The sequence below is a fragment of the Mixophyes fleayi genome, chromosome 8 (assembly GCF_038048845.1).
Source record: "Mixophyes fleayi isolate aMixFle1 chromosome 8, aMixFle1.hap1, whole genome shotgun sequence".
In the NCBI taxonomy this organism is placed as follows: Eukaryota; Metazoa; Chordata; class Amphibia; order Anura; family Limnodynastidae; genus Mixophyes; species Mixophyes fleayi.
Window position 1 is genome coordinate 10,028,040 of NC_134409.1, and position 12,015 is coordinate 10,040,054.

The 12,015-nt window shown below is 40.3% G+C and overlaps 1 protein-coding gene across 3 annotated transcripts in view; it reads left to right on the forward strand.

Annotated features, from left to right (window-relative positions):
* The window catches only part of PDE4B (phosphodiesterase 4B), a 267,467-nt gene that overhangs the window by 147,896 nt on the left and 107,556 nt on the right, over positions 1–12,015 (forward strand). The window contains exon 1 of one of the 3 annotated variants that reach the window (XM_075181839.1): positions 2,790–3,427. The exons of the other annotated variants lie outside the window; for them this stretch is intronic. Coding sequence (XP_075037940.1) covers positions 3,381–3,427 — 47 coding nt within the window. The 5' untranslated portion in view covers positions 2,790–3,380. Of the gene's footprint in view, positions 1–2,789; positions 3,428–12,015 lie in introns of those variants that run through there. 3 annotated transcript variants of the gene reach the window in all.

The following is a 12,015-nucleotide window of genomic DNA, read 5'->3' on the forward strand; positions in this document are numbered from 1 at the left end:
GGCCCCGTGGTATTTACTAGAAAGCCGTAGCTGCCTATCCAATATGGCTCCTTCTCCTGCAGATGGAGTATAGTTCTTGGGCCGCCTCCGGACCCCCCGGGCTGGATATGGTGCGCCACTGTTGAGAAGGGTTTGTATGCTACTTTTCTTTTCGGTAGTATATACAAGTGTGTGGCTAAGCTTCTTCTAGCAATGTTCCAAGTTTGATTGTTCATTTATTTATTAGCTATACTGTTATCAAAATGTGTGCCTTCCTACCCCCCACCCCTTCTTTTTCCTCCCCCCTTCCCACCGCTATAAAAATATAAAACATAGAGGAGACATCTTGAATGTTAATATTTTTATGTCAATTCTGTTGATTGTATCTTTTCCTGTTGTTTCCTCTTTAAATAAAAAAAGAGTTTTTTAAAAAAAAAAAAATGCTATATTCTCTCCATATGAAATGTCTAAGGATTAAAAAAAAATGTTTTTACTATTTTTTAAAAATCTCGTTAAAAATGAATTACATGTATAAAAATGCAAAAATAATAAACTCAATGGAAACAAGTTTCAGCTGCAAAATATCCAAAATCAATAACACAAATTTTATTCTTACATAAAACCAACAGTAAAATAACACTGTAGTATATCCTACATCACGACTGATGTATTAAATATCATAAAAATTTGCTACATACTGGCTTACTTTGTTCCATCTTGCTTGGTGAGATCCCAGAGATGAGGTCCAAGCGGCAAGGACTGGCGGTAGTGGTGATGCAATTCGCTGCGCAGTGCCGTGATTTGCGCAATTGCTCAGCGGGGGCGGCACCATGATGACAAGATTTGCGGCAAATAACTTCATTAAGTCCCCGTCCCACCCACTTCATTAGGAAGTGGGTAGGATACTGAAGGGTGGCCTGCTTTTCCACTTAAAATTCAGAAGTCTCCTAGAAATTCTGGGAGAGTGAACAAGAATGTTTGATATAATAAACAATCCGATAAATATCATATGTAATTAATATTACATTTCGGTGCTAGGATCAAATAATGTCTAAAATGTCTTCTCAAATAGACTTCAAACTGGCACATCCAAAACTCTTAAGGAACAGTGTCCCTAAGCATGTAATATCAGCTCCCAGCAATAGCATTATCTCAAAAGGAAGGGGCCTAATTATCACTAATGTTGGCTGAATCAATATCTATATTGCAGCCAACCAATTGGCTGAGGGATGTGGCCTCAGTGATGTAATTGGTTCCTAGAGAATTGATAGGCTGTAATCTTATACTGAATATTGAATAGGCAAAACTTAGTGAAGGACGTTGTCTTTTATTTTTTTTAGGGTCCCCTGCACTCTGTTGGGAAGATACACCTCACTTATTTAGAAGTTAAAATATTTATCTTAACACTCATATTTTAAGGACTGCATTTTTAAGTTCAATTAGCTATATTTCAAACTCGAAATAAAACCACCATAAAAAATAATTACAACTACTAGTTCAGCTGAAAACAAATATTCTCAATGCCGTATAGAACAGTCTAAAAGGGTATATGGCCACATTCAACTGAAATTCCCACAAAGTGGCCGAGGGCTGCAAGAAAGAAATAGAAGGGACAAATATTGCCCCAAATACTCCTTTTTAGCACCCCAGCATTACATACAATTTTTACATTTTTCAAATCTGGTCCATCATTGTGGGAACTGCCCCATGAACCATTGCCAGAGACCCTATAGGCCTTAGCCAAGATACTGGTTTAGGGCCCCCTCTCCCACTTCATTTGTCAAAAAACCCAAAACCCCCCACAAGGAAGTAGGCTAGAGTAATCTGGGTCACTCAGTACCCATTGGGGCCTAGGTTACCTAATGGATTATTCAGCACAGTAAAGAATGCATTGTGAACTGTAGGTTATAGACACTAAGATTGTGCAAAGCCACCTAACAGTAGTAAGTATTATTATTATTACTACCATTTATTTATATAGCGCCACTAATTCCGCAGCGCTGTACAGAGAACTCATTCACATCAGTCCCTCCAGGCCCCATTGGGGCTTACAGTCTAAATTCCCTAACACACAGACAGACACACAGACTAGGGTCAATTTGTTAGCACCCAATTAACCTACTAGTATGTTTTCGGCTTGTGGGAGGAAACTGGAGCACCCGGAGGAAACCCACGCAAACACAGGGAGGACATACAAACTCCTCACAGATAAGGCTATGGTTGAGAATTGAACTCATGATCCCAGTGCTGTAAGGCAGAAGTGCTAACCACTTAGCCACCATGCTGCCCAACTACATAGTCACTTAAGACTCAGCAGATGTTTTCTGGAGGTCACTGGATTTTCTCCCAAAACTTAACCAAAAGAAGAAGAACAACACACAAGACTGAACGCGGTAATAATCATAATCCCCCTATTAGTAAAAGATCAAACACATGGATATTTGTGTTAACTCTGAAGTGACTGGATCTCGATGTGCAGTATGATGATGAGGATAATGATGAGTGCAGGGGAGGGCTGGCAAATTTTAGCCCGGGAGCAAGAGTTAACTCAGTAGCCTATTTTAATGGAAAAAAATGCAGGTGGCCCAGTGACCCAGCCCAAGGTTGGCTACTATGGGACCGGCCCAGGGGGCATATGCCCCCCTGTCCAGCCTGCCCCTGGATGAGTTAGAGCTGGGATCAGTACTACAAGGCACTGAAGGGGTTACATAAAAAGTACTTAATACTATAAAGGCGTTTGGAGATGGCTAATCTCACTGCAACAGAATGGTAGGTTTGTTTTTCTACGGCAGGTTGTGGCTTCCACGCTGCACTGGCAGTCACTGGTGCTATTAGTCTTTATGATCACTCAGGAAACTTGATCCCAGGCGTTAGGTGTTGCTGAGCTCTCATTCAATAGGTTTATATACAATGTAGAACCCGTCAAACAGGACTTCTCGGCAGCTTCTGACATAATGATGCGGGGAGAGAGAGAGAGAGCAGAAAATAAAATTTCACTTGATTAATCTCAGTCCTGTGGACTTTGGCAGATGACCTCAAAACGTGTTTTGTTCTTTACTTTTAAGGCTGGTACCTGGAAAAAGAAACAAAGACTCTTGTTTGGAAACAGAATCTCTGAACATTCTTTTTTAAACTTCTTAACCAGTCAACGGAAAGGGATTTCTGCAGAGCAGATTTAAGCCGGAGCTTGCAAACCCTCCTGCTTCAGCTAAGTCACTGCAAACAAGTATTTCACTTTTCTCCTCTGCCTGGTGGTTTGGGGGCAGAGAACCGGCTCCCATGTAGTTCGGGACGGAGAGAGGTCATTTACACGGGGCAGTAGAACGTCGCGGGGGTTTTAGTATCTGCCCCTGAGTGGGGCAACAAGCGTGAGCCGGGCAGAGAGGGACCCAGCACCAAACATGCTGACTGTGAAAGAATTTCCCAGCCGACGTCACTCGTGGATATGGTATGTTATGAGCGATTTTGCATCACTTTAGTACATATGACAGATGCAGGATAGACTTAAAACAGATAATGTAGTCCAGAAAGTCTATGGAGACATCTAAACTCTGCTTTATCTGTGTTCCAAGTGTCTAACAAGTTGCAAAAGTTATATATTTGTGTGTGTAATATATATATATATCTATATATACACACACACATATATATATATATATATATATATATATATATATATATATATATATATATATATGTGTGTGTGTGCACAGAAAGAATAATACACTGTATTTTCTTGAAATTTGTGTGCAAATACATTTTTTTGCAGTGATCTTGCTTGTCTTTAAATGTTTTGCTTTGAAAACACTGGGTGACCTGAGAATGTGTCACTTCTATCAGTGTGTTAAGAAATGGGACACCTGTTTGTGCTCACTTGTCAACTTATTGTGCCAAACAAGTCACTGCGTGGGGATGTCAGAGGCATCACAATTCCATTGTTCTGCGGTGCAAGGATGGTTGTGCAGAATTCAGGGCAAGCCGCCTGTCCTGAGTAGTGATAAATATATGTACGGCTGTTTGTGTAGATATAGCTCATGTAAAGAGTGTTCATTCATGCTCTCTTCTGGCTGACAGACTTTAAATTAATTTTATATGTGTGTGGTGGATAATGAAAGAAAATGTTGACTTCTGAATCTAATAATAACTGCTTTATTGGGATGATGGGGAAAATATCAGTTTTTTGGAAGCTATTTGGGAAATATTTAACATGTGCAGTGGGGGATGATATTGGGTTTTTTAACCACTTTCTTCCTTTTTGAAGATGTCAACCCAGCGCGTTGATTTCCTAATGTAACCAGGAGACAAAAAGGACTAAACAAAACTAACACCAAACTAGTTCTGTAGCTGCTGTAACACAACAGATGTCAACATAGACTTGAAATATTTCCCCAGAAAGATCTTTTCTTGCAGCTGCCTAAACCAATTTGGATAATGCCTGAATTGCAAGAATTATATTTGGTCCCTTTGGTTCGGTTTGACTATAACTTGCAGTCCGTGAAAGTTCTTGTGTGGGTAGAAGAATAGGGTCATCTGATGGTGGATTTAGTCTACCGTTTCATAACACACTGGATGCATGTACCAGTCTTGTGCAGGAAGGAACATCTGTTTAACAGAGTTCATCATGTTAGAAAACATTTCTCACTTTCTCTCAACTTCTCGTTTTATCAGTTTAATCCAGCTTGCGGTCTGTTCCTGCTGCTGACGTCACTGCCGGTGTTGTGACATCAATGCAACTGACAAATGTTCTTAACAGATATCCGTGGTTGGATCATGTACATTCAGTGATATAGATTGGCGTGCTTGGCTGAAGTGTTTTGCTCTGATACAGTCTCAGATTATTTTTCCTAACCAACTTTCTGGAACAAAATCTACCTTATCACATGCGTAGTAGCTGATCACATTCGTAGCTGGTGTCTTTCTATACTCAGACACCGGGAGGTTTTATAATATGGCGTCTCCAACGGCTATATCATGTTGATTTACAGCAAACCTGAAATAAACAAAAAGAGAACGAGTAACCAGCTACTTCCTTTTTTTGTCTATACAAATATGAAAAACCCCTACATGGATGTAAGATTTACCAGTAATCTAAACTAACAGCAGTGAGCCAGTAAAGCACGGTGACTCAGTGCTTAGCACTTCTGCCTCACAGCACTGTGGTCATGAGTTCAATTCCCGTCCATGGCCTTATCTGTGTGGAGTTTGTATGTTCTCCCCGTGTTTGTGTGGGTTTCCTCCGGGTGCTCTGGTTTACTCCCACACTCCAAAAACATATTGGTAGGTTAATTAGCTGGTATCAAAATTGACCCTAGTCTCTCCCTCTCTGTCTGTTTGTGTGTGTATATTAAGGAATTTAGACTGTAAGCTCCAATGGGACAGGGACTGATGTGAGTTCTCTGTACAGCGCTGCAGAATCAGTGGCGCTATATAAATAAATGGTGATGATGATGATGGGATAAAGTACTCTGAGTAATCGTGTGTGTGTGACTATAATCCCCCACACCACTCAGGGGCAATGTGAAATGCCCGGCCCTCAAGCCTTTAAAGGGGCCGCACAGAGGAAGGAGGGAGAGCACTGTGAACTCACTCCTCCTCTCCGAGTATGCCGCTTGACCTTCCTGCACTGCGCAGAAGAGGCGCAAGGGCTGCAATCGAAGGCTCAGCGTTGCCACCTGCTGCCTAAGAACGTGAGTTTCAGCTATGCCCCTTGGTTCTCAGAGCCAGATCCGGACAATTCCCAGTCACAGCTGCAATGTGCTATCTCTACTCGCTAACCTGTCTAAAGGCCAAACTGGCACAGTGCTATAGAAGATTACACATGCTTCTGATTAATTGCCAATACCCTATTTTACTTTATTTTCCTCCATTTCACCACGTCCCCTCTAAATGCAATTCACAAAATACAGCTGTGTTGATTATGTTGGAGCTATATAAATAAGGGATAATACTATTAAGGGATGTGAATAATAATCATTAAGAAAAAAGTCTTTGGAGTAGAATTACTAAAACTTCTGGTTGTCATTTTCTAGAATATTTTTAGAATTTTAAGTAAATCTTCGGTCATCAAACCTATGATTCCCAAGCTGAAAATCTGCTCATTCAAAAAGTTACCGGAATACAAAAAAAAATAAAGTGCATTTTATATGCCCCTCATCATGAAATATTACTATACAGTCCAGAAAATAAAGATAAAAAATAAGAAAAACATCTAATAAAAAGTAAAAAAATAAAGTTATTTTTATTGTGTAGTTGGTTAATTTTGAAAAATAAGGACCTTTCCAGTGACACAAATTGAAAAATGTCAACATGTGACAAAATTATAAATGTTTAAAACCTGGAAATTAGGGACAGTTAGCATGCCCCCCTACTGTCCCGATTAAGGTGGGACAGTCCCAATTAGAAGGTGTTGTCCAGCAACCGTGTGAATCAGGTGTTTTGTTGTTAGCTGTGTGCCGCTAACGGTGCTCCATTAATGCTGGGTGTACCAGCGGCTGGTATGTGCGCCATTGAAGAGGGGCGTTTTTAAAGGAGGGGAAAGGAGCTAGGAACGTTCCAGCTGTTCAGAAGCCGTGGGCATGCCCTCTGGGAACGTAGCATGTCCCAACGTGACGTAGCCATGCCCACATGTGGCGTAATCACACACCCCTTCACCCCCTCACCTGTGCGGTAAATCTTACAGTTTGGAGGTGTAAGTTAGTAACTGTACTAGACTATTCAGGGGTCAAGTTCCAAGATTCTAACAGATGCTACACGGTTGTTACTCTATATGAGGAACATTCTAACAAGAGGTAGGAGCAATAGAATTACCGGAGACAGCAGGACAAGATACAGTCTATAGAATTACTATGTTAAATGCAACATTCCTTAAACTGCTATATCGCTGAAAAAATGCACAGAATCCTCCTTCATGGCAGTGAGCCTGTGGCTCAGCCCTAAGGCAACCGCTAGCTATGCACAACGTGTTTGGATAGAAGCTGCTGGTAATTAATGTGGTTAGTTGGGTGTATCTTTTCTGGGACTGTTGTGTTAAAACCATTTGTAAATAAATCATATTTGTCTGTTAAAAAAATAAATATATATAAATTATTTATTTACAAATTGCTGTCTAACCTAAGAACTATCCGTCTCCAAAAATGAAGGGTGAAAAAGGTAAGAAGGCAAACTAAAAGTTTTATATGTCAGAACTTCTCAGCCCTCAGATAATGAAGCGTTGTTGTGAGATGGTATGAAAGAGTGCATCGTCGTCATCATCATTTTATTTATATAGCACCACTAATTCCGCAGCGCTGTACAGAGAACTCATTCACATCAGTCCCTGCACCATTGGAGCTTACAATTTAAATCCCCTAACATACAAAAAACAGATAGAGAGAGACTAAGGCAATTTAATAGCAGCCAATTAACCTACCAGTATGTTTTTGGAGTGTGGGAGGAAACCGGAGCACCCGTAAGAAACCCACGCAAACACGGGGAGAGCATACAAACTCTACACAGATAAGGCCATGGTCAGGAATCGAACCCATGACCGCAGTGCTGTGAGGCAGAAGTGCTAACCACTTAGCCACTGTGCATGATGCCTACCCACCGGGGAGATGGGCAATTTGTACGCTGAAAATGCAATATTCCTGAGAATGCAGTGCATCCATATACTAGAAACCAATGGCTAAGGCATGAGGCACTATGTGAAGTCGAAGGCTTCTATTGAATGGATTGGCTGCATTCTCATAAATAATAACTCTACCAACAAAACCGCTACATTCTCCGTGCGCAGACAATTGGTACACTTTGGGGTTGAATTCAATTCACCTCAGAATAGCGCCGCAATTAATGTACTACCGTTATTACGGTAGATTTAACCCAGATTTCTGCTCTGAGCCGTGAGCAAAAAGCTGGTTTTGAAATTACCGTAATAATGTTAATTAAACGCACTATTACGATAATAACGGTAATAGTACGCAGGCCGTGTTACATTTTACAGTAAAACGGCCAATTGAATATGCCCCTTAATATGAGATGGACCTCCAAATAGACATTCATAGACAAACAGATATCATAGTTCCCAACGCCCCCGAATCTGGTGCACCCACAGGTCAAAACGAAATCATAGAATGTTATGAGAAATGACATAATGTCGTTTGTGATTGAGCAATCAATGTGGTTATGTTGTTTGCTATACATTGAATGCACAATACATTTCCTGCATGACCCTCACATCACCCATTACAACACTAATGAAAACTATAAAGCTTGTATAATTTAAAAGCAGAGTAATTTAGGAATAAGAGGCAACTTGAAGTTATCTTTAAAGCTATTTTTTTTAATAAAGAACACCAGATAAAGTGTGCTCTATCTCTGGAGATTAGAGAGATGGGTGTTCGCCGTGTTGTGACATTGTAAGGAGGGCGTTCTGTAGATTGCGCTACACTGCAGTTAACTTTGTTTTCATTAAAACAAAAAACAATGGAGAAGAAGGAACCTTTAGGTCACTCTTACTGTATAATGCTTTTATACAGTATAATTTATGTTTTGTATCTTTCTGCTGGTGGAAATACATGCTCTCTAGTCTATCACTGGTAAAAAAAAAAGTACCAACATCGGAGACCTTTTACGAAGCGCACCCAAAATTAATTGGTTTTGCAACTGTGCGCCATAATGATGTGTACAGCGCAGTGCACACCCCACAAGCTAGAACTGCACCCCAGCGTGCGGAGAGGCAGAAAAATAGAGGTACGCTGTGCACATGTGTAAACTTCACACCAAACCTTAATGTAAGGGAGGATAAAGCAAGCAGTATATTTAGATAAATTACCATCAGGGTGATGGGACATTGGAGCGGTCTTTGTTACATGCAGCAATTTTTCTGTGTGAAGCATTTTATTAAATTGCTCAGACTGCGCCGGGGAAATTCACTTATCTGCTGAACTGCAGCACAGCGGCTAAAAACGGGTCCCGTTAAAAGTATAAGACCGGGGGTAAATGTATCAAACCTTCTAAAAAGGTAAAATGGAGGCGTTGTCCAAAGCAACCAATCAGATTCTAGCTATCATTCTAAGGAATGTACTAGATAAATGATAGAATAAGCTAGAATCTGATTGGTTACTATAGGCAACACCTCCACTTTTTCTTGTTACAAGGTTTAATACATTAACCCCCAGGTCTCAGCCAGCTCTGCCTTGATGCATAATTCAAGTCCTTTTGCGGAGTGCAAACGGATGTGCGCCCCTCCGCATGGCAAGAACCACTTGTAAAAACACCATGTTACTCATTAAACCTACGCACCCCAACAGAAATCTAGGTGCACTTGCACAAAGTGAGGGGCGCGGTGGCTGCTGAACGGCCGTTTTTGCACTTCACAAGCGACCTGTGGTGTAGTTCCAAGTCACATTACCCGTTTCCCCCCTCAGCAGTCGTAAGCAATTCAGCAATAGGCCACTTTCCATCAAGCCTTAGGGATTCCTCTGTGTATTGTGTGCCTGTCTGATGTGTACATTGTAGAAGTGTGACGTCTGTTTGGTGAAAGAAAGCAAACAAATGGTTGGCGTCAGTTCATTAGAGGCCCTTGCAGACGGTGCACACCTGATATCTCTGTAGAGGAAGCCTATAGATCCTGGTCTCCTAACATTTGATAATCAGCAGCATTCTCCGCTTTCTGGTGCCTCTTGACGACCAGGCTAATGAGATTTGCTTCTTTTTTTTTTCTGTCTTCCTATTGGCAACATGGAAGAGCTGCTGCTAATCCAAAATAAATACATGTTACAATGCATCTGCTTTTCATCACGTTTAAGTAGCCCTTATTTCAATATAAATGCTGCCTTTCAATATATCTCAAGTGCTCCTGTACTTTCCCTCTAATGCTTACGCTAAATGAAATGTCCTTGAGGCTCTTAAGGATGGTATTGTACATAAGGACAAATAATTCATTGTAGGACTTTCTCCATGATGGATTTTCATGCTGTGTTTCCAAAAGAGCGGCCTAGGATTAAGTCACGTATTACCTGTCCAGTGACATCACAAAGCAACGCTATATCTGCCCAGGGGCACCCACGATTCTATAAAATCCAGTGCTGATCATTAAATGTTTAAAGGACGCCAAAATTATTAAATACTTATGTATGAAGCCTCAAAGTAAACTGCACTGTTTAGTTTTACACTGACTTTCCCCTGCAGTTCCCCTAAATGTACAGCATAATAGCTACCCCTCCCACCCTAATAATAAGCCATATTCAAAATCCTTTAAGCAGTTGCTCAGATTGTGCTGTTTTAAGACAAAAAGCCTAAATGGCTGAGATCAGTGTTTCAATTATGCTTGTTGCAAAATCATTGGCCTTGCAGCTGTGCGAAAAAGTCTGTTACCTATGAGACTGCAAGACCGTCAAACCAACTCCGTCATCTGCGCAAGCCTTAGAATGGGACAGTGATGTCCAAATAGGCGTCTGCTATGCTAACTACTCAGGCAATGATAGGTTAGCATGTAGTTGGCCATCTTCCTACCAGTTATGAATATTCATGAGTATCAATGGCTGTGAACATCCCATGTATTGGCAGGAGCATACTCAGTGTGCTCCTTTGACGTCATCCAGCTGCCAGCTTTTATCACATTGGCTCTGAATGATCACATGACTTCAGTGTCACAGGAGCTTCTGCCCTTACCAACAGCTAATTTAAATAATACCTAAGCAATAAGCAACTTATGACACACAGAGGGAGGATCACAGTTTTATATCTGATGTGTCTCAACAATGGTATGTGTGTTACTAATGACACATTGCAATTAAGCTTTTATTAAGGATGTATTATTTATGTTAGACTTAAATATAAAATAAATTAAAGTTTCATACTTCTCCTGACTCTTATACCTGGAGCAGCAAACGTTACTGGTAACAAGTCCCACATTGTTCTATTCGTTGGTAGGAAAAACAAATGCGTTTTTTTTCCCCCTGGCGTTCAGATTTAAATGAATGTTAAAAAATATTTAATCATTTTTTGTTAGCCCCATCCGGATATTTCCTGCTCTGGAGAGTCTCCATAATTAACAATGACGCTTGGCAGAGGTCCGTATGTAAGTGTTGGCACGCGGAGCCGTAGAACGTGCCATGGGGATCCCAGGAGAAGGACCTCCATCAAAATAGAGAACAAAATAGATAAAAAAAAGTTATTATTTTAAAATATTTCCCTTTGAAAAAATGCATTATTTAAATAATGAAACCTTTTTTTTTTATATATAAATCATTATCTTCTGCTATAACCTCCTCCTGCTTTCCATGGGGAAGCATTTGGCGGCGATAGGCAGTGAATCTCTTTGCCGGCAGGGGGCTAACGACGGTGTAAGCCTTGATAAATAGGGAGGAGCCCTATGTCCGTTAAAAACAATCTGTGTTTATTAAATAAGCCCCTTATGTACAGTGTAATCTGTGTAAGGTGCAGCGCCTTGCATGAGGGGGGGGGGGGCTACCTCTTTCCAGGGGATAATCATATTCACCCTCGCAGAGCCATCAGGCAGTGAGGTACAGGGTAAGTCTTCCATCCACTATCTCTGTGAGCGATCACTGTCCAAAAGTGATTTAATTTGTGGAGAAGTTTAAAATACCACAATCCTAAAACATCCTGCCTCCGCAATATAAATAAATCAGATCACTGGCTTACAGCCATCATTCTTTCATCTTACAAAATATAATTACTGCAGAAACTCTCGGAAAAAGTAAAAAAAAAAATAAAATATTGTGTACAGAGCTGTAATACTATAGCCTTAGAAACTACAGCATCAATCGTGAGTTCTCTGACATAACACTAGAGGCTCTGTCTATGCATTGTGTCTTAATGGCGGAATATCAGTTATTACAAGATTCTACACCGCTCTTGTTGGCATTACATATATAATATTGTGTGTGTGTATGTATATATATATATATATATATATATATATATATATATATATATATATATATATATATATATATATATATATATATATATATGTGTGTGTGTGTATGTATATATATATATATATATAATGTAGATCATACATGTCAATTTTTG